This window comes from Podarcis gaigeae (assembly GCF_964106915.1).
Source record: "Podarcis gaigeae genome assembly, chromosome: 2".
NCBI classification, from domain to species: Eukaryota; Metazoa; Chordata; class Lepidosauria; order Squamata; family Lacertidae; genus Podarcis; species Podarcis gaigeae.
In genome coordinates, this window is record NC_139679.1 from 123,624,517 (window position 1) to 123,648,994 (window position 24,478).

The following is a 24,478-nucleotide window of genomic DNA, read 5'->3' on the forward strand; positions in this document are numbered from 1 at the left end:
ATCTAACAGTTCTGTTTCCAATTTTGATTTTTCCACCTGGAAGCCAATTTTCTTGTCCTGTTTGTAAGCCTCCATTATTTGATAGTAATGAAGCCAGTCTCGCACTTTGTTTTTTAGTTTTTCAAAACTCTGCAGTTTTAATCTATCTCCCTTTTGTTCCAAAATCTCCCAATATTTCGGCCATTTGGCCTCCATATTGAGCTTTTTCAGAGCCTTTGCTTCCATCGGTGATAACCACCTTGGGGTTTTACTTTCAAGTAAGTCTTTATACCTTATCCAGATGTTGAACAATGCTCTTCTAACAATATGGTTTTTAAATGCTTTATGTGCTTTAACCTTGTCATACCACAAACATGCATGCCACCCAAAAATGTTATTAAAACCTTCTAAGTCCAAAATGTCTGTGTTTTCAAGAAGCAGCCATTCTTTCAACCAGCAAAATGCTGCTGATTCATAATAAAGTTTAATGTCTGGCAGGGCAAATCCACCTCTTTCCTTTACATCAGTTAATATTTTAAATTTTATTCTGGGCTTCTTGCCCTGCCAGACAAATCTAGAAATATCTCTTTGCCACTTCTTGAAACAGTCCATCTTGTCCAAAATTTGCAATGATTGAAACAGAAATAACATTCTTGGCAATACATTCATCTTTATAACAGCAATTCGGCCCAACAAGGAAAGCTTCAAGTTTGACCATATTTCCAAATCCTTTTTCACTTCTGACCAACATTTCTCATAGTTATCTTTAAATAGATTTAAATTCTTAGCAGTCATGTTAACCCCCAGGTATTTTACTTTCTTTACCAGTGTTAAACCTGTCTCCTTCTGAAACCTCTCTTTCTCAATCGATGTTAAGTTTTTCTCAAGAACCTTAGTTTTTAACTTGTTCAATTTAAATCCTGCCAGTTGACCAAATTCTTGAATCAGTTCCAGTACTCTTTTAGTACTAGATTCTGGCTCCTGTAATGTCAGTACTAAATCATCTGCAAAAGCTTTCAATTTATACTGTTTAGCTCCGACCTGTACCCCTTTAATCAGATGGTCCCTTCTAATCATGTTTAGCAAAACCTCCAGGACCGAGATAAAAAGCAATGGGGAAATTGGGCAGCCTTGTCGTGTCCCTTTCTCTATCTTAAATTCCTCTGTCACCACATTATTAACTATTAATTTAGCCTTTTGTTCTGAGTAAATTGCCGTTTTCAAAACCTTGACCAACCCCCATCCCCTGAAGATTTTTCTTCATGAAATTCCAAGAAATGTTATCAAAGGCTTTCTCCACATCTACAAAAATTAAAACTGCTTTAGTATTAATGTTCACTTGCAGCTTCTCCAAAATATTGATTATATTCCTCGTGTTATCAGACAAGTGTCTACCCGGGAGAAAGCCAGCTTGATCTTTGTGTATTTCCTCCACTAATACTTTTTTTAATCTTTTTGCCAAAATGTCTGCAAAAATTTTGTAATTCACGTTAAGCAAGGATATGGGGCGGTAGTTCTTAAGTTGGGTCTTTTCCGACTCAGATTTCGGTATAAGTGTAATAAAAGCTTCCTTCCACGACTCTGGCGCTTCCCCCCCCCCCCAAAAAAAAATTCATTGCAAACCTCCTTTAGTGGTTGAATTATCCAATCTTTCAAAGATCTATAATATTTTGAGGTTAACCCATCCGGCCCTGGAGATTTGCCCAACTGCATATTCTCGATGGCACCTTCTACCTCCTGTTCTGTTATTTTATAGTTCAGCAACAACTTGTTTTCTTGAGAGAGTTTTTGTAATCCATTTGTTTTTAAAAATTGGTCTATATCAGTCTCTTTCTGTGGCCCTTGTGTATACAACTGTTTAAAATATCTCTGGAAGCATTTCCTAATTTCCACTGGATTCTGTACATTCTTTCCTTCCACTTTCAATTTAATAATGATATTAAGTTTTTGTCTTTTTTTCATTTGCCAAGCTAACAATTTCCCACATTTATTAGCAGATTCAAATGTCCTTTGTCTCATCTGTTTTATTTTCCATTCTATATCCTGATTTATCATTTTCATATATTGAACTTGATGTAGCTTTATTTCTCTCAGAATCTCTTGTGACTTTGGTTTCACTCTCAGTTTCTTCTCACTTTCTCTTATTTTCTCCAATTTTTTTCCTTTTTTCTCATTTTGAGTTCTCTTCTTTCATCTTCATTCTCACGGCATTATGGTCGGAGCAAGTTTTGGGACATATTTCCACTTTTCGAATTTTAGGAGCCAGTCCTCTAGTTATCCAAATTTGGTCAATTCTTGTCCATGTCATTTTGGCTTCAGAAAAGAAGGTTCCCTGTGTACCCAGGGGATTCTTTGTTCTCCAAGTGTCTATCAAGTCCATATTGTCAGTCATCTCAAAAAAAGTTTTTGGTAGTCTGCCATCCTTGGTAACTACCTGTCGTTGTGACTTATCCATATGTGTAGATACCACTCCATTCATATCTCCCATCATAATGATGTTATAATCCATATAATCCAACAATGTCTCATGCAACTTCTTAAAAAATTCGGATTTCCCCTCATTTGCCACATAAACTCCTACTATCAGAAATTTCTCTCCTTGTGTTTGAATTTCAATTGCCACAAATCTTCCTTGATCATCTTTAAAAATAAATTTCTGTGATAGGCTCTCTTTTGCATAAATCACTACTCCTCTTTTTTTAACCTTGTCTGATGAGATAAACTCTTGACCCAATCTTTTATTAATCAATACTTTCCTATGTAGCCTTATCACCTCGCCCCTCACGCCAGGCAGATATCCGCAGCGTGTGGAGCCCTGCAGGAGTTCCCCGCAGGGCTCCCCACGCTGCTGATAGCAGCCTGCCGCCCGGTGGGTGGGGCGCCCTGAAGCAGAGCGCCCCTCGTGCCGGGCAGACATCCGCAGCGTTCTGAGCCCTGCAGGAGTTCCCCGTAGGGCTCCCCACGCTGCAGATAGCAGCCTGCTTCCCGGAGCGTCGGGCGCCCTGAAAGCAGAGCGCCCGGCGCTTCAGGAACACATCCGCAGCCTGGGGAGCCTTGCAGGAGTTCCCCGCAGGGAAGCAGAGCGCCCCGCGCGCCAGGCAGACATCAGCCAGCCCCACAAGCTCGGGGGACAGCAGGGAGGCGCAGCACCACTATCCCGCTGTTCCTCGACCTGGTTCAGTTTCCCTGACCTGCTTTGGGGGGGGGGGGAAATAAAGGGAATTTTTTTCCCCTTTATTTCCCCCGCAAAAAACTAGGTGCGTCCTATGGTCCGGTGCGTCCAATCGTGCGAAAAATACGGTAAGTTATCTTTCTCAAATTCAGGTACAGCCCTGATCCTTAAATTTGTCTGTCTTTCCTTCAATTCAATCATAGACAGCATCGACCTATGCTTCTCAATTTGCTTACATATCGGTGGTATCTTTTCCTCTACAGCCAATGCCTTTTCCGTTGCTTCTTCAGCTGTCTTTCGATTCAAAGTAGATTCCTGCAGCAATTTCTCAATAGATTCTGTATTTGAGTTCACCTTTTGCCCCAAATTATTAATACTTATGGTATTTTGGTCGATTTTAGTTGAAGCTTCAGCTACTTGTTTACTTAATTTTTCCAAAGATTCATAAATTTTTCCTAATGCTGAAGCTAAAACCTCTTCAGATGCCATTCCTTTTGACCCGACTTTAACAGGATCCTCCCCTGGTGGAGCAGTATGCTGATGCTCTACGCTGCTGTCTACTTTTACCCGATCTTGTTGTTTTTTCCTGAGGCAAGTCTGCCATAACACTTATCTGAGAATCAAGGTCAATCCCACGGCCAATTTATTTTGCAGTGGGAAATCCCCCTGGCCAATTTAGAGTGGAAAATTCCCTTGCCAGTTGTAGCAATTTCAAAGTTCCTCTAGGGGGACACAGCATCAGTCAATACTTGTTACATTAAAGGAACCTTTCAACTTTCCCAAATCCCCCATTTAACGAAATGAACAACAGTTTCAACTTCCTTCAAGTCCAGAGAGACCAATCAGAATCAAAATATCTTTCTTACAGAGTAGCTATTAATTTACATTTTCCATTAACGGTGCGATTCACTGTGCGGTAATCTTGTTGCCCATTGACAGTCCGATCCCAGGCATTAAGCGGTGTTTCCTTTGTCCCGTCTCTCTCTCTCTCTTTTTTTTTTTTGCAGGCAAAGATACTTCCCCCTTTCCCCTCTCCTCTCCTGCAGCTCAGGGAGGGAATTCTCATATATTGATGTTGGAATTTAAATCCCTTTAAAAAGTTTTCCAGGTCTTGGCTTAAATAGTCTTTGCTTTGATCTATTTACAGAAAAGGGAGGCGGGCGTCTTGTTTGCACCTTCCCGCTTCGGTACCAAATTAGTGCTTTTTCTTCCCCTTATTCACAAGTCTTTAAACTTGACCTACTCATGGGTAGTTGTTCAATAGCCGAATTGTCACAGGGAAAAGGTCAGCGCTCTCTGGCAACAGCTGTGCGGCTTCACTCCACGGAAGAAGCAATTGACTCTCAGCACCGCGCCACACGCCCCGTTCCGCTCCGGAGCCCGGAGCCGGTTTCCTTTGCAGATTGGGGGGGGCTGAAGGTGCCCGCCGAGTCCCCACGGTCACAGGCTCAACCGTCTGTGGTTTCAAGGGGGTCCCCGCTTCGCCGTAGCGGCTAGACCCGCCCGATTTCCGTGGAGCTAATCCCTCAAAGCTAGAGGGAATCCGCCATTGCCGATGGCGCCGCCTCTGGAAGTCCCGGGAGAAACCATTTAAATGTAAGAATTGTGGGAAGGGCTTCAGTGAAGGTACAAAACTTACAAGACATCTACAAACTCATACAGGGGAGAAACCATTTAAATGTATGGATTGTGCGAAGGGTTTCATTCAGAGTGGAACTCTTACAAGACATCAACGAACTCACATGGGTGAGAAACCATTTAAATAAATGGAGTGTGGGAAGTGCTTCAATTATAACGGAGTTATTAATAAACACCTATGGGCTCTCACAGGGAAGAACCCATTTAGTTTTATGGAGTGTGCCACGTTTTCCCCACAGAGTTCACTTTGTCCCTCGTATCAACAAACTCATATAGGGAAAAATCCATTGTAAATGCATGGAGTGTATTTGATGTTCTGGTGTTTGTGTGGAAAGTTGTACATATATGTATTAAAGCAATGAAGGTAATGTCTCATAATAGTAAGTATAATGAAATATACAATGTACTGTTAGGGATGTGTAGAATGTGACCCTGGAGTTCTCATTGTGAGTGAACGTGCTGAGAGTCCATTGATATTTGGTCTTTGGCAGAGAAAGTTGGGAATGGAGAGTTGTGAAAAGTGGAGCACGACAGTGGTGTTTAGGAAGCAGGATTTGCTCTGGAATCATAGAAGTGGAGCTGAAAGGGACTCCAGGGTCTTCTAGTCCAATTCCCTGTTATAAGAACAGCAGCACAAAACCCATTTTTACAATTGCAATAAAGGAACAATGAAAACACAAAAAAAATTCCTTCCAGTAGCACCTTAAAGACCAACTAAGTCAGTTCTTGGTATGAGCTTTCGTGTGCATGCACACTTCTTCAGATACTGGAAGGATTTTTTTTTGTTTTGACTATGGCAGACCAACACGGCTACCTATCTGTAAATGAAAACACAGAAAGACTGGAAAGTAATCTTTAAAGCGCCCTATGTTTATATTTTATGAATTCATTTTTTTACAATACCTTCTCGTTCATGGCTACATTAATGGCAAAGTGGATAAAATCCCTGGTGGCAGCCGGAATAAAGGAGGTGCCGCGGGGAAGAACCAATCTGGGGAGGGAAGGTGGCAAAGGGAAATGTGGGCATTGCCAGTGGTTTCAGGAGGACTGTCTGAGGGGAGCCTGAATGTGGGATATAAAGCTGTCAGTCAAGTCCAACATTCTGAGAGGACTAACTGCCTCTATGTGGCAGGCAGTTTTGTCAGTTGGTCAGTTGCTGCAAGGAGTGTTAACTGGTGACTGCTCGGATACAGTCTTCTCATGACTCACTACTATCTAGCATATAGTTTATCTGTTATGTAACCGAAGCCTGCCTTCAGGAACAACTCTGTCAACCTGAATGAATCTGTTAGTAAAGTAGTTTATGTTAATATGATTCAGATTCATGTGTGCTTTCTTTAAGAGGGACAGAAAGGGATTATCAACCAGGAAGGTATAATTATGGATAGGACTCAAACGAGTTAGCAACCCGCTTGTCCCTGCATAAACTCAAACAGGGACTCGTTTAAACTCTGCTAAATTATATAAACATTCCCACACTGAAGGGACTTGCCCTGCCTCTTTACACCTGGCTTGGGGCTTCATAGTTTTCTGTTTGTTTCTATTGTTTTATATACCAGTAGTTTGTATCTGGTTCTTAAGGGGAGAGGGTCAGGGCAGCTGGGGAGTGGGTCCCAGCCAACAGAATGGCTGGGGCAGGTTCCACAGGTGGGGGGGTGTGTGCTGGGACACCCAATCTCAGTGATCATGGGTAGGAGGAGGAGTTATGCTAAGACCAGACCATGTCATTACTGAGGAGGCAGGTTTAGTTGTTGTTTGAAGACAATCCCTGCCTCCGGGTCTGGTCTTGACCAGGTGGATACCAAAATCAACAAGGTAGATCCACATGAACTGAAGTTGCTGCTGTGCAATGCCAGGTCAGTGATTTATAAGACCACTTCCATCCATGATCAAGTAATGGATGGAGGACTTGCCCTGGCATGTGTGACAGAGACTTGGTTGGATGAAGCAGATAGGCATGTCCTTCCCACTGCTTGTCCACCAGGTTTCTCGTACGCACGCAACCCAGGTCATGTGGGTGGGGAGAGGGGGTTGCAGTGATTTTTAGGAAGTCACTAGCTTGCATCAGGTGTCCTACTGGGAAGACCCAGTTCTCTGAGTGCATGTTCTGGAAGTTGGGCAATAGGGGCAGTACAGGATTCCTTTTGGTGTATTGGATGTTCTCCTGGAGACACCTAGTTTGGTTGTCCAACTTGGGGATTTTAACATCCATGCTGACACAAACTTACAAGGGGCCGCTCGGGACTTCGTGGAAAACATGGCCTCCATGGGACTGTCACTGAATAAGTTTAGTCCAACTCATAGTCACGGACATGCCTTAGACCTGGTGTTCACCTCTATTGACATGGGTGATCTGACACTAAGTAAAAGCGAAACTAAAGAAGTGCCATGGTCAGATCACTTCCTAGTGCAACTGGACTTCTCCTCAACCCTTCCCCTCTGCAGGGAGGTGGGACCAATTCGGATGCCCCCCCCCGGCCACTTAACGGATCCAAATGGTTTCCAGAGAGTGGTAGGGGATGCTTTATCTCATGTTGATAGCCTTCCAGATGATTCCTTGGTGGCCCGCTGGAATGCGGAGTTAACCAGGGCAATGGGCCAGATTGTGTCAAAGGTATCTTTTTTGGAGATAACTTTGATTAGACACTAAAGGCATGTGAGGCATTATGACAGAGTAATGGTCCAGATGTTATTAATCCAAGCTTCTATTGCTCTTTTAGAGATTTCCTTCCATCATGGGCAATAACTGTAGTCTAGCTGCTGTGAACAGAAAGGAAATTAATTCTTTAGTTTGAAGCGTAGAATATGGGGTCAAATATGGTTATAATAAGGTAAGTGCTGAATTAGGACAGATAGACTGTTTAGAGTTTTTGGAGGTCAGATAAAATGCTCTTCCCCAGAAGACATGGACCACGGTACACCCCCACCAAACGTGAGAGTAGGAATCCGAAACCTTCGGCATGCAAAGAAACTGCTCTACCAGTGAGCTGCTCTACCAGTGAGCCATTTGAAAACGGTATAGGTGCAATATACTCTGAATAAAAGGCCAAATTAATTGTAAATAATGTGGTTACGGAAGAATTTAAGATAGAAAAAGGGACACAACAGGGGTGCCCAATTTCCCCATTGCTTTTTATATCGGTCCTGGAGGTCCTGCTGAATATGATTAGAAGGGACCGGTTGGTTAAAGGTGTACAGGTCGGAGCCAAACAGTACAAATTGAGAGCATTTGCAGATGACTTAGTATTGACGTTACATGAGCCAGAATCTAGTACTAAAAGGCTTTTGGAACTAATTCAAGAGTTTGGTCAAGTGGCAGGATTCAAATTGAACAAGTTAAAAACTAAGGTTTTAGAGAAAAACAACATCAATTGAAAGAGAGAGGTTTCAGAATGAAACAGGTTTGACTATGGTTAAGAAAATGAAATACCTGGGGATTAACATGACAGCTAAAAATGGGAACTTATTTAAAGATAATTATGAAAAATGTTGGACAGAAGTGAAAAAAGATTTAGAAATTTGGTCAAATTTGAAGCTTTCCTTGTTGGGTCGAATTGCAGCTATAAAGATGAATGTATTGCCTAGAATGTTGTTTTTGTTTCAAACATTGCAAATTGTGGACAAGATGGATTGTTTCAAGAAGTGGCAGAAAGATATTTCTATATTTGTCTGGCAGGGCAAGAAGCCCAGAATAAAATTTAAGATATTAACTGATGCAAAGGAAAGGGGTGGATTTACCCTACCAGACTTCAAACTTTACTATGAATCCCAACAAAAATATTAAAAATAGAATCAAACATTAAATAATGATAATGATAATAATAATAATGATAATGATAATAATAATAATAATAATAATAATAATAATAATAATAATAATAATAATAATAATTTATTATTTATACCCCGCCCATCTGGCTGGGCCTCCCCAGCCACTCTGGGCGGCTTCCATAAAAACCAAAAATACAGTAAACTTCCCTAAAGAAGGCTGCCTTCAGATGTCTTCTAAAAGTCAGATAGTTGTTTATTTCCTTGACATCTGATGGGAGGGTGTTCGACTGGGTGGGCGCCTCTACCGAGAAGTGTGTCCCTTCAGATGTTGCTGCACTACAACTCCCATCATCCCTGTTCATTGGCCACCTTCACTTGGGTTGATGCTACTCAGAGTCCAACCACATCTTGAGGGCCATAGATGCCTCACATCAGCATGTCAGCAGAGAAGGTTTCTCTTGGGGCTCAGTGTTACATGTGAGTTGAAGGTAGAACTGGATACGAAGGGTTCTTCATATTATTTTCAGATTTCCTTTCCTAAAATGTGGTACATGGGAGAGGGAGGAATGCTGGACTTGTTAAAATAAGAGAAAGTGTGGATTGGTCTTGCTGCGTGTTAATTTCTCTTGTTTTCTTCCTTGAAGACCTAACAATATTTTCTTTCCCCCAACTTTCAACCAGGTAATGTAGAAGACAATCAGAATTATGAGGTGCCACCTGTGAAGTACTTTAGTGTGAGTGAACACCTTAGCACACATCTACAAACTAACACAGGGGAGAAACCATTCAGATGTATGGAGTGTGGAAAGAGCTTCAGACAGTATTTACACCTTACTGTACATCAACAAGTTCACACAGGGGAGAAACCATATAGATGTATGGAGTGTGGGAAGGGTTTCATTAGGAGTACAAGCCTTACTCAACATAAATGGACTCACACAAGGGAGAAACCATTTAGGTGTACGGAGTGTGGAAAGAGCTTCAGGCAGAGTAATAACCTTACCAAACATCAAGAAACTCACACAGGGGAGAAACCATATAAGTGTTTGGCGTGGGGAAAGAGCTACACTGTAAGTGGGTCACTTGCAAAACATCAACAAACCCACACAGAGGAGAAACCATAAAGATGTATGGAGCGTGGAAAGAGCTTCAGGCAGAATAATAACCTTACCAAATGTTATGTAGTGAGGTTCCCCCTGGGCCAGCAGGGGGATACTGTAGATAGTTTTCACTCAGGTCCACGTCAGTTATTTTAGAGGGGAAACTCTGGGTTGTTGTTGCTACAATGTTGACAGCCGGCTGCCTATAAAAGCAGGCCGGCTGAGCTGTTTGCTGTTCAGTTTGCTGTTCCAGCTTACAAAATAAAGAGCTGCTTTGGAGACATCGCTGTGTCGTCTGCCATGTCTACCCACTATTCTACACCAAACATCAACAAATCCACACACGGGAGAAAGCATATACAGTGGTGCCTCGCAAGACGAAAAGAATCCGTTCCGCGAGTCTCTTCGTCTTGCGATTTTTCGTCTTGCGAAGCAAGCCCATTAGCGGCTTAGCAGATTAGCGCTATTAGCGGCTTAGCGGGCTTATCGGATCAGCTGATAAGCGTCTTATCGGATCAGCTGATAAGCGGCTTAGCAGACCAGCTGATAAGCGGCTTGGCGGATCAGCTGATGAGCGGCTTAGCGGATCAGCTGATGAGCGGCTTAGCGGATCAGCTGATGAGCGGCTTAGCGGATCAGCTGATAAGCGGCTTAGCAGATCAACTGATAAGCGCCTTAGCGGATCAACTGATAAGCGGCTTAGCGGATCAGCTTATAAGCGGCTTAGCGGCTTGGGAAAAAGGAGGGGAAAAGGAAAAAAACCCCGCAGGAACTCGCAAGACATTTTCGTCTTGCGAAGCAAGCCCATAGGAAATTTGTTTTGCGAAGCACCTCCAAAACGGAAAACCCTTTCGTCTAGCGGGTTTTCCATCTTGCGAGGCATTCGTCTTGCGGGGCACCACTGTAAATGTTTGGCGTGTGGAAAGAGCTACACTAAAAGTGCGTACCTTGCAAAACATCAACAAACCCACACGGGAGAAACCCTTTAGATGTATGGAGTGTGGAAAGAGCTTCAATCAGAAAGGAAACCTTAAAAAACATCAACAAACACACAGGGGAGAAACCATATGAATGTATGGAATGTGGAAAGTGCTTCAGTAAGAGCATAACTCTTGGAAAACATCAACGATCTCACAGAGAAGCAACGGTTTAAATGTTTGAAGTGTGGAAAGTGTTTCAGTTATAATGGAGTTCTTAATAATCACTTACAGACTCACATAGGAGAGAACCCATGGAGATGTCAAGTTTTCCCCACAGAATTCACTTTGTCCCTCATATCCACAAACTCTCATAGGGGGAAATCCATTCTAAATGCACGGAGAATATTTGATGTTCTGGTGTTTGTATGGAGTGTTGTGCATATATGTATTAAAGAAACAAAGGTAATGTCTCATAATAGTAAGTATAATGAAAGATACAATGTACTGTTTGGGGTATTCAGAATGCGGCTCTGGAGTGCTCATTGTGAGTGAACATGTTCTGAGAATCCATTGATATTTGATCTTTGGCAGACAGAGTTAGGAATGAAGAGTTGTGAAAAGTGGAACACGACAGTGGTGTTTAGGAAGCAGGATTGGTTCTGCAGTCCTAGATCTGTAGAACTGAAAGGGACTTCGGTCTTCTAGTGCAACTCCCTGTTATCAGAACAGCAGCATAAAACCCATTTTTATAATTGCAATAAAGGAACAATGAAAACACAGAGAGGCTGAAACCATCTTCATGCAGAAAGTAATCTTTAAACCATCATATATTGCTTAATCTTGGCTACGACACAGGGGAATGTGGACATTGCCAGTGTTTATATTTTATTTATTTATACATACATAGATAGATACCCTGCCCATCTCAATCTGAGCTGTACATTGCAGTAGTAGGAAGGCATTTGGACATACATACATAAATAATTCTAGAATATACTGGCATCTTCTGGGAAATAATAGCCTCAGTATAATAATGTAGCATTTCGGAATGAAGATGCAGCCCAGAAGTCCAGCACTGGAGGCCAAGATAGAGAAGATCTGAATGGCTACCATGAATTTTCCCTTGGTGCTCAGGTAGGTGGGCACAAAGGACACCCAAACACTGCAGAAGACCAGCATGCTGAAGGTGATCAGCTTGGCTTCATTGAAGGTCCCAGGTAGCTTCCTGGCCAGGAAAGCCACTGTGAAGCAGGTGGCAGCCAAGAAGCCCATGTGGCCAAGGGCAACATAAAACATGGCCACAAACCACTTGGAGGGTGTGTTTACAATAAAGTGATATATAAATCTTGTTAAAAATAAAAGCAGAGGTTCAGACAAATTCATGAAGATGGATATATTCCCCTTCCACAGTTGGTGGTAGGATTGTACAGGTTTAGGGGAATCACATGTATGGAATTGCCACTGTCCTCATCTCCTGCTTGTTGGCTTCCCTTTGGGGTCACCTGACTGGTCACTGTGAGAACTGGAAGCTGGAATTCATGGGCCCTTGGTCTGATCCAGTTTCAGAACTCTTCTGATGTCAATAAAAGTTAGCCAAACTCAGCTTTCTCCCTCCATGATCCACCTCAGTGTATTGAGTAAACATGTTTTTGCCCTACTCTGCACCTGCTCCCATAAAGTTCAGAGGAGATCTTTCTCCCTTAATAATTATCAGAACTACAGTTATCTATGCTTATTCTTTCCAGAGTCCAAATGACTCCCTCACACCCCTTTCAATGTTACCTATGGGAACAATAATGTAAATATCACAGTCATGCTCAGAATGATGTTATTTATTCCACTTTGCCTGATGCATAAAATACCTCATGTGCCATAGAATATTTGGGGCCAAGATACAGGGCAGGTGAAGGAGTGAGATACGTTTGCGTGAAGGTTACTCAGAATACAGGAAGCTGAGCTATGTAGCTCAGTACTATCTACTGACTGAGAGCTCTCCAGATAGAGAACATTCCCAGCTCTACGTGCAGAGTTTAGTGGGATTGAACCTAGCATCAGAGCTGTATTTCTCAAGTCCTGTATTTCTCAAAAGAGTTTGGGGTTTCTTCTTATTAGCTGGCTATGGAGTTGGGAGGAAGTCATAAGGGACGTGTAGCAGGCAGACCCAGTATGACAACACTGCTTCTGCTACTGCCTCTTTCCACCTACAGAATGCAGCAGAAGGCCAAATGTCCACTGAATCTGATCAGGGATGAAAATTCTGTTATGAATTTCTACAGATCAGGAGACTACCTCATTAGTGGAGTCACACCTTTGAAATATATTAAAGATCTCTCTCCATTCACCTTTTCAAGCACCCCGAATAGCAAGCTTCAGTCGTAAGTAATAATGCATTGACACTCTCCAATTCTCTTGATGTACCCGGGTCAGCCTCTATTTTCTGATGAATCACTATATTTTCTATTTTTCCTGATGAATCGCTATCTCCTGTTTTTTGTTTGAAGACTGATGGAGCATTTCATTCTGTGGGATCACTTACAATTGGAAAATGTGGGTAGGATTACAGCGTTATACAAAAGCAACAAAAACCCTCCTTGTTTTAAAATCTGTGATATGAAAGGGATGAAACTATCCTGGGCTGCTTTTCCCATGCTCCCACTAGAAATATGCAAACCATTATTTGGGAACCAATTTTTGTGCAATATACCATGCCTGGGGAGGTTCTCAGATACAGTGGCAGCTGCTAACCACTGGACCTGATGGGGTGGCCAAGGAGGTCATAAAAAAAGGTAAAGGTACCCCTACTCGTACGGGCCAGTCGTGTCCGACTCTGGGGTTGCATGCTCATCTCGCTTAAGAGGCCGGGAGCCAGCGCTGTCCAGAGACACTTCCGGATCACGTGGCCAGCGTGACGAAGCTGCTCTGGCGAGACAGCACCAGCGCAGCGCACAGAAACACCGTTACCTTCCCGCTATGAAGCGGTACCTATTTATCTACTTGCACTTAGGGGTGCTTTCAAACTGCTAGGTGGGCAGGAGCTGGGACCGAACGACGGGAGCTCACCCCGCCGCGGGGATTCGAACCGCCGACCATATGATCGGCAAGTCCTAGGCACTGAGGTTTTACCCACAGCGCCACCCGCGTCCCTTCATAGGAGCGTAGAATTGTAGAGTTATAAGGACAATCCCTGGGGACAATCTAGTCCAGACTTCCTCAAACTCAGCCCTCCAGATGTTTTTGGCCTACAACTCCCATGATCCCTAGCTAGCAGGACCAGTGGTCAGGGGTGATGGGAACTCTAGTCTCAAAACATCTGGAGGGCCGAGTTTGAGGAAGCCTGATCTAGTCCAACCCCCTGCAACACAGGAATCTCAACTAAAGCATCCAAGGCAGGTCACCGGGAAAAGGACTGATTCATGTTTCACCCACCCCATCCTTCTCTCATTCTAAGATACTTCTGGTGTCCTTTCATATTTATTTCAATTAGTACAAAGAGAAGCAATTGACTTTCATTTTCAGCGAATTGTGGATGACTATGTGACACGCTTATTTTGCAGCCGGATGAATGGGAGGGACTGGCACATTCTTTCCTTCCTGCTTACTGTTCAGGAGCTCAATCATAACCCCGTGCTCTTACCCAACATCACCCTGGGCTACAGCATTTATGATACTTATTTTGATGGAAGAACAACTTCTGATGCCCTGACAGACCTCCTTGCTGGTGGGAAAATCAACATTCCAAACTACAGCTGTGGAAGACGGGGAAAACTGCTGGCATTTCTTGAAGGGGGTGAATCCGACATCTCCACATACATTGCAAGCATGCTGGGCACCTACAAGATCCCACAGGTAAGAACTGGGTTCATAACAAACACATCTGGCAACATTTGCTACCTCGTGAAAGAACAAGTTATGCAACTGATTTTACTGCTTACTTTACATTCTACATCACTTTGAAACATTGCTTTTCATGAAGTGAAGAGCCATATAGAAATATTTAAATAACTAAATTGACGCTAGCATTTCTGCATAGAAAATAGATGCTCTGCGGCATGGCTCTGCGCCAATTCTGTTGTGTGGTGTGTTAAGTAGAATTGGTTTAATTGACACTGAAGTGGGAATGGCTATGCATATTGGTGAAAGGGTTTAACTGTAAGATGCCACTGATGCGAAATTAAAAGCAAAAGAGAACTTGGGAGTTCTAACTGAGTTGATAATTAACTGTTGTTATTCTCTGCTAGCTAACACGTGAGTGTTTAACCTTAGATCAGATGATTAATATATAGAAATTCACCAGATTAGAAGGGTAGTGGCTGAGTCTTTGTTCCCAGACTCTTTGAGAAGGAGGAAGTAAATGAATCTTTCACACAGAAGTGTCCAATCTTTCTCTTGAAGAACAATGCATGAGTCTCTTTTCATTTCAACAGCTCAGTTACGGCTTAGTTCAGGATGATGTCCAATCCCCTTTTGTCTATCACATGGTTCCAAAGCAAGAAACTCAGCATCTGGGGATGGTCCAACTCCTGCTGCATTTCAGGTGGACGTGGGTCGGTCTCTTTGCTCCAGACAATGACAATGGAGAAAAGTTCCTGAGTACTTTGACGCCCTTGATGACCAGCAACGAAATCTGTGTTGCCTTCACAAAAAGAGTACTACTATATACTTGGCTATGGTTACCCCATGAACAGCCTGCAGTGTGGAGACAAGTCAATGTATTTGTTTACTACACAGGCTCTCAATATGGACTTCATATAATCATTGAGGTACAATCCTTCCTTGAAAGGTTACAAACTGGGGGTAAAGTCTGGATAACCACAGCTCTACAGAACACAATCTTGTTCTATGATACCGAATCCTTCCGTTATGCCCATGGCTCTTTGTCCTTCATACTGAAGACCAAAAGAAGGACAAAAAAGGACTACTATAAGCCAATGTCCGCTGCGAGTCTAAGCGTTTGGGCAGAAAATTTTGATTGTTCATATTCAAAGCATGCCTTGGCTGTGAGGGGTTGGACAAGGTGCAGGGAGAAGGAGAATCTGAAGATGCTGCCCCAGGAGGAGATTGAAAAAATTCAGTCCCAAGACAACTATGTCAATTACTACAGCGTCCAAGTCGTGGCTGAGGCCTTGAATGCTGCATATTCATCCAGCTCAAAACGGATGTTGACGGTGGGTGCTGGAAACAAGTTGGAACCTGAAAGGCTACAGCCATGGCAAGTACGTCTTTTGCCTTCTGCAAACTTCCATTCATTGTCCCAGCTCCAGAATCATCAAAATATGAGCCTAGGAAGCTCATTATATTGTGTCAAACCAATGATACACCTAGTTTAACATATTCCACACTGACTAGCAGCAAAGATAGAGGAAGCTGCCTTACAGTGAGTCAGACACAGCAGTGGTACATTTTATTTCCACAAACTTATAAGCCACCCTCCATCACATCAATATGACCCCAGGGAAGTTTCCCTAAAAATGCAGTGAACAGTATATGTGAACAAATATTAAAATAATCCAACAGCACTGTGTTTGTTGTGAGAGAGGTTTGTGGAGAAAGATGTTGGGGAATTATCTGATATATTTCACTCCCTTTTTCAAAGCTGCATTCCACAGGGCGGGCACAACTACAGAAAAAGCCCTCTGCCTGGTTCCCTGTAACCTCACTTCTCACAAGGAGAGAACTCTCAGAGCTGGATCTCAGTGTCCAGACTGGACGATGGGGGAGGAGACACCCTTCAGGTATTCAGGGCCAAAGCTGTTCAGGGCTTTGAAGGTCAGCACCAAAAATTGGTCTTGTGCTGAGAGATGTACTGGGAGCCACTGTAGGTTTTATTCAGAGGAGATCAGGATGCAGTGTAAGCAGGGCTGAATTATCCAACATGGTTTCATGTTCTCTCAAGGCTGGAGTTTCCTTTGTCATTGTAGCTTCATCCTTACTTGAAAGAAGTCCAGTTCTCTTCTAATACTTCAACTGGTGGACAGAACTTGGATGAGACTGGAGCATTGGCCATTGGATTTGATATCGTGAATTGGGTGATGTTTCCTAATAATTCTCGTGCTAGAGTGAAGATTGGGAGCATAGAGAGACAAACTTCCCCAGATCTAAAGTTCACCATAAACCCGGAAGCAATTGTATGGTCCAAGACTTTTAACAAGGTAGGAAAATTATGTGCCATTTTATTACCTGTGACATGTGCTAAGCTCTAAATAGCTCCCTGGAGCTAAGTCCCATTGAGCTTAATGGAGCTCAATGGGTATGCATGAATAAGATTTCATGGTGGGATAGGCGTTTTTCCAAAGAGGTGCCCTCCAGAATTTTTGCATCTGCCCTAGCCAGCATTGGCTGAAGGCATCTGAAGGGCATCAGATTGTATAAGCCTGAAGTATAGTAAGGGCTTCCTCATCTATTTGGTCGATCAACAGGGCAGCATGAAAACAGTTAACCTCAGAGTGGCAGAAATCAGCCAGCCAGCCATTCCTTATTTCAAAACACTGTAATCCAGTAGCAGATGTGATGGCAACAGCTTGAGGACTTGTTTTATTGCTGCTGTTCTTTTTAAGGTGGTTTATTTCATGCTCCTCTTTGTTGTTACCTGTTATCCTAGTTCTGTAGATTAGTTACTTAAGTTCTTGCTCTTTGTATTTTTCATGCTGCCTTTTATAGAAAAGCGAGATTATCAGTGTTAAAGTAAAAGAGCAGAAACACCACAAGGGTTTCTCTGCCATGCTGGTCTGCAAAAACCAAAGGAAAATGTAATTGCCCCCAAATGTAATTGCCCCTTGAAGTAAATATCTCTTCTCTGGTATCCTTCCAAAATTATATTTGTTGTTGTTGTTTAGTCGTTTAGTCGTGTCCGACTCTTTGTGACCACATGGACCAGAGTACGCCAGGCACTCCTGTCTTCTACTGCCTCCCGCAATTTGGTCAAACTCATGCTGGTAGCTTCGAGAACACTATCCAACCATCTCATCCCCTTCTCCTTGTGCCCTCCATCTTTCCCAACATCAGGGTCTTTTCCAGGGAGTCCTCTTCTCATGAGATGGCCAAAGTATTGGAGCCTCAGCTTCAGGATCTGTCCTTCCAGTGAGCACTCAGGGCTGATTTCCTTAAGAATGGAGAGGTTTGATCCAGCAAAATTCTATTATCTGAGTCCAAAGGCACAAATGCACCTATCACTTTCTCCTTAGTGCTCAATTTTCTCTTCATGCCTAGATGGTGCCTCGTTCAAGATGCGCAGAAAGCTGTCTCCTTGGATATTCCAGAAAAGTTCAGGAAGGGAAGCCGCCCTGCTGCTATGATTGCGCTCCCTGCTCAGAAGGGACAATCTCCACTCAGGAAGGTAGGAGAGGATCTTCGAGAAAATGGCCTTCGATGGAAGGATGGGGGTAATTTTTGAGCCAGGCTGAACATAATGTTTGTATGGAATGTCATTCCCAGAGAGGGCTCAGCTGTTGTAAGTTGGCAATGTCCTTCCAGCACCAGCAAATTTTATTTGCCCACTAGCTCACACGTGAACAGTAAATCTGGATTTAATGGTTGCTGCTCTGCAGAACTTTGGTTTATGATTTTTCTACAGTCATACCTCATGTTACATCCACTTCATGTTAAGTTATTTCAGGTTACGTCCCACGGCAACCCCAAAGTACAAGAAAGGGTTACTTCCAGGTTTCACCGCTTGTGCATGCTCAGAAGCGCAAAATGACATCACACGCATGCGCAGAAGCGGCGAATCGCAACCTTTGTGTGCGCAGACACGCCGCTGCGGGTTGCGCTCTTTTCACGTTGCAAACGGGCCTCCGGAACGGATCCCGTTCACAACCAGAGGTACCACTGTATTGTTGTTTTCTCATTTCTTATATTGTCTTCTATTATACCACCCACCAGTCTAACTGACAGACAGGTAAAATATCTTGCAAATCAACCAATCAATAAAAATTTAAATCATAAGCAGCCTCAAGGATCTTAGAAGACCCTTGCTTAAGGAGAGCAAAGCAGCTGTTCTGAGAGGCCAGTAGGATTCCCATGGGAAGACCAGAAGCAGCATAGAAAGAACAGCCCCCCCCCCAACTCCCATGTGATCTATAGCAACTGGTAGACAAAGGCATTCAAAGGTCACCTCCCTGTTGCAGGGAGTACTTGACATTGAATCTGATACTGGGGGGTATTTTGATGGTTGAGGGAAAAGTGCACAAGACAGACAGGGCGCATTGGGTTCACCAAACCTGTGATCTCAGGAGGGTTATTGGTGAGCTACGGTGTCAAGTCAGCACTAGGGCCAGTGAGAGGACCTGACTATTTCTCAGAGGTCTCCAACAGTTCAGGAATGGTGATGGTGATGCAAAATAATACTGCCCCCAAATTCCTTGGAGGAATCGTCAGAGCCAAATGTAATACATGATTTTAAATATATATATATTCTAGCGTCACTATATAATAAAGTTGGGATTAATATACCTGCTTCTCAATACTGGAATATGACAAGAAGTTGCCTTTATACCGAGTCAACTCATTAAGCCAGCAAACCGACTATTGTCTAATCCAGGGGTCCAGAATTGTTTTTCCTGACCTTTCCACTAGATCTTAATTTCCCAAGTGAAAATTAGCAGCTGGGAGCTGCTGACAACTTGTCAGTCACCTAATGCAGTAGTGATTTCAGCTGATTTCACCCTTCAGAAGGGGCTGAACACTGCTCCAAAACTCTGGTGTTTCAGGGTCCAAAAAGCAGCACAGCTGTATTTACCAGGAACTCTCCAACAGCCCCACACTAGTATTTGAACCTGTGGTTTCGGAAGGTTGAGTTAAGTCCGCTCACCCCTCTTGGTGCAGCAGCATTGCAGGACGGCAGAGGCTTCACTGGAGCCCCAACAAGAGAACTTGAACTTTGGTGCCCTTCCTGATAGGTGGTGAGGGCATAAGCCCCCGCTGCCTATCAGAAACCGGATCCTAGCCTGCACCCTGCTTTGGCAAATGGGGATGCAGGCCGGGACTTGGGCTGTGCCAGGGGGCTTCCTTCGGATCCCCAACAACAATGAAAAAGAGAAGTGGTTTCTATGGAATGGAAACCACTTCTGCCTCCTTGATCATTGCAAAATATAAGCTGATGGGTGTGTGGTAGTGTACCTTACTTAAGGTGCCAATTGTTCTTTCGAAGCCTCACTTTTACTCATGTGACAACTACAGAAATTGTGGCAACCTTCATAGAGACAGCTCTGAAGTATCGCACAAAGAGTGTGTTTCCAGCCACACTGCACAATATCTTTTTGGGGGACTAAGTCAGTGGACTGAGGCTTATCAAGCAGTGAATGTTTGCTTCTCTCCTTTCCAACACAACAGTGTTCTTTCCTGATCTCTCCCATAGACCCACCTTTCCCCACAACTGAAACAGCATTCAGACCATTGTAGGCCTGTGACTGATGTTAGGAGACTGAAGTGTGTTTTCCTCTCTGCAGATGCTGATGAATGCACCAAATGTCCAGAAGATCAGCATCCAAATGAGGACCGAGACCAATGTGTCCCCAAAGTAATAACCTTCCTGTCCTACGATGAATGTTTGGGGAGCATCCTGGCTTCCCTTGCCCTCATCTTACCCATAGCCACATGTTTTGTGTTAGGAATCTTCATTAAATACAAGGAAACACCAATAGTCAAAGCCAACAATCGGGACCTCTCCTACATTCTCCTCATGTCTCTCCTGCTCTCCTTTTTGTCCTCCTTCCTCTTCATTGGGAAGCCAAGGAACGTGACCTGCCTTCTCAGACAGACAACCTTCAGCATCATCTTCTCAGTTGCTGTCTCTTCTATCTTGGCAAAAACCATCACAGTGGTTCTGGCTTTCCTGGCGACTAAGCCAGGGAACAGGGTGAGGAGATGGCTGGGGAAGAGTTTGGCCAACTCCATTGTCATTTCCTGTTCCAGTGTCCAAGTTATCATATGCAGCACCTGGCTGGGGATCTCTCCCCCTTTTCCAGAATCTGAGTTGCACTCGCAGCCTGGAGAGATTATCTTGCAATGCAATGAAGGGTCTGTGGCCATGTTTTATGGTGCCCTCGGCTACATGGGCTTCCTGGCTGCCATCTGCTTCACGGTGGCTTTCCTAGCCAGGAAACTGCCTGGGGCCTTCAATGAAGCCAAGCTGATCACCTTCAGCATGCTGGTCTTCTGCAGTGTTTGGGTGTCCTTTGTTCCCACCTACCTGAGCACCAAGGGGAAATACATGGTAGCCGTTCAGGTCCTCTCTATCTTGGCCTCCAGTGCTGGGCTCCTGGGCTGCATCTTCGTTCCCAAATGCTACATTATTTTGCTGAGACCTGATCTGAACATGAAGGAGCACCTGACAATAAAAAGCTAAATGTGACTTTTGATCACAGCTTGTTGTGGGGATCTTTAAAAAGAAATCTGGATCCTGGACACATTTGTGATGGGAAAGAGACAGAAAAAGATCCACTGGTAGATATCTGGATGATTTGCAGTAGACCTCAAAGGGTTTCTGACTCCCAGTTCTTCAGCAATGGCAACTGTGGAGACCAGGGGACCCTGTTATTTCTTTAAATCATTCCTGTACCAGGCTCTTGTATCTTGAGTTAAACTGCTCATTACTCATAGAGGAATTTCAGAAGCTGCTTAAGATGTTGCAAACATAGCTGGCTAAGTATAAAATGAATATAGCTAAATTAGGAGAAAGGTAACATGAAACCTGCTACATCATGGAGATAGGTAAAAGGTATGATGGGAATCTACAAAGTTGACACACATTTACCCAACAATAAAATAAATATTTTAGGCAAATGAGTCTTGAGGATATAAAGGGATTCCTCCTGGGATTCTGGCGGCTCATCTGAGATGGGTCTCCCCTCAATAAGAGGCCAGAACTGATCTAGCCTATCTCAGATACTGGCATTTTTTGTTTATTTTTTTTATTAAATATTCTATTGAGTTACAAAAGTATATACTGTCGCGTCAGTGCCAGAGGAGAAAAAAAACTTGAACACGTAGCAGAATTTCCAAAAAATAGACCAGAGGCAATTGTACTTCATCCAGCAGAGCTTTACTGGTACTGAAGGCAAATGGGCATAAATGGTCACGAATCTAATAAAATCAGGCACAGTCCATAAAAATCCAGTTGAAGCACTTACAATAAAACTTACAAAACTTATAATAAGTCTAAACCTTAACACCACAGCATACAGAAAAAGAACACTAGAACAAAGAGACAGAAAACAGAAAGTGAGTGAGGACCCAGACACCTCCTGGTCTTACTATTATAGTCAGCATAACCTTACAGAACAGATAACAGAACCAGTTTAAACAGCAGTACTCAGCTTCCCAGAGAAATAACCCAATCATGAACCTTCTTCCTGCTTCTCTCACATAGAAATAAACCTTTTTTCACACAGAGAAGCTTCTTGAACCTTCTTGAACTAATCAGAATAGTAAAGATATCTACACATCAAATTAATAATAATAATAATTTATTTATACCCCACCCTTCTGTCTGGGTTTCCCCAGCCACTCTGGGTGGCTTTCAACAGAACATTATAAACAGAATAAAACTTCAAACATTGAAAATGTCCCTAAACAGGGCTGCCTTCAGATGTCTTCTAAATGTCAGATAGTTGTTTATTTCCTTGACATCTGGTGGGAGGGTGTTCCAAAGGGTGGGCGCCACCACTGAAAAGGCCCTCTGCCTGGTTCCCTGGAACCTCACTTCTCGCAGTGAGGGAACCAGCAGAAGGCCCTCGGTGCTGTATCTCAGTGTCCTGGCAGAGTGATGGGGGTGGAGATGCTCCTTCAGGTATACTGAGCCAAGGCCATTTAGGGCTTTAAAGGTCAGCACCAACACTTTGAATTGTGCTCGGAAACATACTACAAAATGCAAACTGATACATGGACTGCAGTGGGTTTCGGTTGCGTGTGTGAGGGCAAGGGATTGTTGGGTCAAGTCAGCTGTAATAATCTCAGTGCAGGAAACGCCTGCCATTCTCGGGTACAAAGTTCTCAGTCTCAGTTTCCGTTTCCCAGACAACACAAAGGCCAACAATATCCGGTCCTTCCCCCCTTCCCCTTATGTAGCATTTTCACCCTCTCCTCCCACCTGCTGGTGGCTGCGATCTCTCATTCTCAGAGTCAGGCCCCTCTTAAGCGTCTGACTCTGCTAGATCCCTGACATCGGCCATATTGATTCATACGCTGTCAACCTTGAAGACAATAGAAGTTCAGTCTTATGAACTGCAGAGCAACCAGGACAGAACAGCCAAAATTTGTCTGAGTTTTGCGCAGGAAGGGTTTTTCCACACATACGAAAGAGGGAGGAATGACTGTGTGGTGATTGCTGCTATTGGAACAGGATTGGCCCTTGTTAATACAAAATTACTAACATTTCTGTAGCAGTCCTAGGCAGTGAATGTTCTCAATAAGAGCAGGCTGCACAGATTAGAATGTGCGCCCTGTTGAAGTGAATTTTCCTCTCTAGGAAGTGGAGCTCATTGACCCAGAGGGAGGAGGTGTGGCAGGAGATCCTCTTCACCCTCCTTGCAAAACAGAAATTCCCTTCTTAGCCGGCAAGCTCTATATTCCCGTTTACTTAGTGAGAAATTCATGGGTTCAGTTCCCCGCAGAGGCAGCGAAAGATGACCCCCCCCCCCCATTTCTAAAAAGCCTCCTCCTGGGAAGGGGTTTAGAACAGTAACTTAAGACTTTGTTGTTTTTAGGGCGGGTGCAGCTCAGTGGTAGAGCAGTTGCTTTGCATGCAGAAGGTCTCGGATTCCCATTTTCACATTTGGTGGGGGTGTACCGTGGTCCATGTCCTCTGATGTCCTCTGGGGAAGAGCTTTTTATCTGACCTCCAAAATTTCTAAACCATCTATCTGTCCTAATTCAGCACTTGCCTTATTATAACTAGATTTCACCCCAAATTCTGCGCTTCAGTCTAAAGAATTAATTTCCTTTCTGTTCACAGCAGCTAGACTACAGTTATTGAGAAATGATGGAAGAATTTATAAAATATTAACTGCATTATATAATTTATAAAATATTAACAATGTAGGGTTGTTTAAGGATTACTTTCCAGTCATTCTGTGTTTTCATTGTTCCTTTGTTGCACTTATAAAAATGGGCTTTATGCTGTTCTTATTGCAGGGAATTGGACTAGAAGACCTTTGGAGTCCCTTTAAACTCTACAGTTCTAGGATTCCAGAGCCAATCCTGTTTCCTAAACACCACTGTCGTGCTCCTCTTTTCACAACTTTCCATTCCCAATTCTCTCTGCAAAGACAAAAAATCAGTGGACTCTCAGCACATGCTCACTCACAATGAGCACTCCAGAGTCAAATTCTACACATCCCTAACAGTACATTATCTCTTTCATTATACTTAATATTACGAGACATTTTCATTGGTTTAATACATATATGTACAACTTTCCACACAAACACCAGAACATCAGATACACTCCATAAATTTACAATTGATTTTTCCCTATATGAGTTTGTTGATATGAGGGACAAAGTGAACTCTGCAGGGAAAACTTGGCACACTCCATACATCTAAATGGGTTCTCCCCGTGAGAGTCTGTATTAGACCAGGTGTGGTTGTCTACCAAAGATTTGCTGAGTAAGGGACAGAGTCTTAAGCAGGATCCTCAGAGGGTGGGGATGTATGAAGTGGCAGAGCAAATTAACCCTGTGTCGTTCAAGTTTCAACTACCTACATCCATGAAGATACACCCTGTCTTTCATTTGTCCTTGTTGTCTCCCGTGACGCCTTTGCACCAGTATCAACTGCCAAAAGAGTTGCCCCCCCTCCTATAATGGTAGAGGGGGAATCTAAATATGAGGTGCCACAACTGCTGGACTCTCGCTGGAGCAGATTGCAGGATCTAGTGTCTTGGAAGGGGTACGGGCATGAGG

General features: G+C 43.4%; 2 protein-coding genes across 2 annotated transcripts in view; both read left to right on the plus strand.

Moving 5' to 3' along the window:
• LOC310837413 (vomeronasal type-2 receptor 26-like) overlaps nucleotides 1-23,261 on the plus strand; it is a 145,707-nt gene extending 122,446 nt beyond the window's left edge. Inside the window, exon 6 of the mRNA XM_083723977.1 lies at nucleotides 22,165-23,261. Coding sequence (XP_083580103.1) covers nucleotides 22,165-22,245 — 81 coding nt within the window. The 3' untranslated portion in view covers nucleotides 22,246-23,261. The remainder of the gene's footprint in view (nucleotides 1-22,164) is intronic.
• On the plus strand, nucleotides 11,762-21,971 carry LOC310837265 (vomeronasal type-2 receptor 26-like). Its single transcript, XM_083723521.1, has 6 exons — nucleotides 11,762-12,955; nucleotides 14,135-14,426; nucleotides 15,005-15,793; nucleotides 16,499-16,729; nucleotides 17,787-17,913; nucleotides 20,024-21,971. Exons 1-6 carry the CDS (start codon nucleotides 12,699-12,701, stop codon nucleotides 20,920-20,922), a joined length of 2,595 nt encoding a protein of 864 aa, XP_083579647.1. The 5' UTR covers nucleotides 11,762-12,698; the 3' UTR covers nucleotides 20,923-21,971.
• Nucleotides 23,262-24,478: the final 1,217 nt, after the last annotated feature.

Excerpts from the sequence above, each read along its gene's own strand:
- LOC310837265 (XM_083723521.1), top strand. The coding sequence starts at position 12,699 with ATGGAGTTGGGAGGAAGTCATAAGGGACGTGTAGCAGGCAGACCCAGT. Across the intron at positions 14,427-15,004 it reads GCACCTACAAGATCCCACAG|CTCAGTTACGGCTTAGTTCA; the intron begins GTAAGAACTGGG and ends TCATTTCAACAG. Across the intron at positions 17,914-20,023 it reads GACAATCTCCACTCAGGAAG|ATGCTGATGAATGCACCAAA; the intron begins GTAGGAGAGGAT and ends TCCTCTCTGCAG.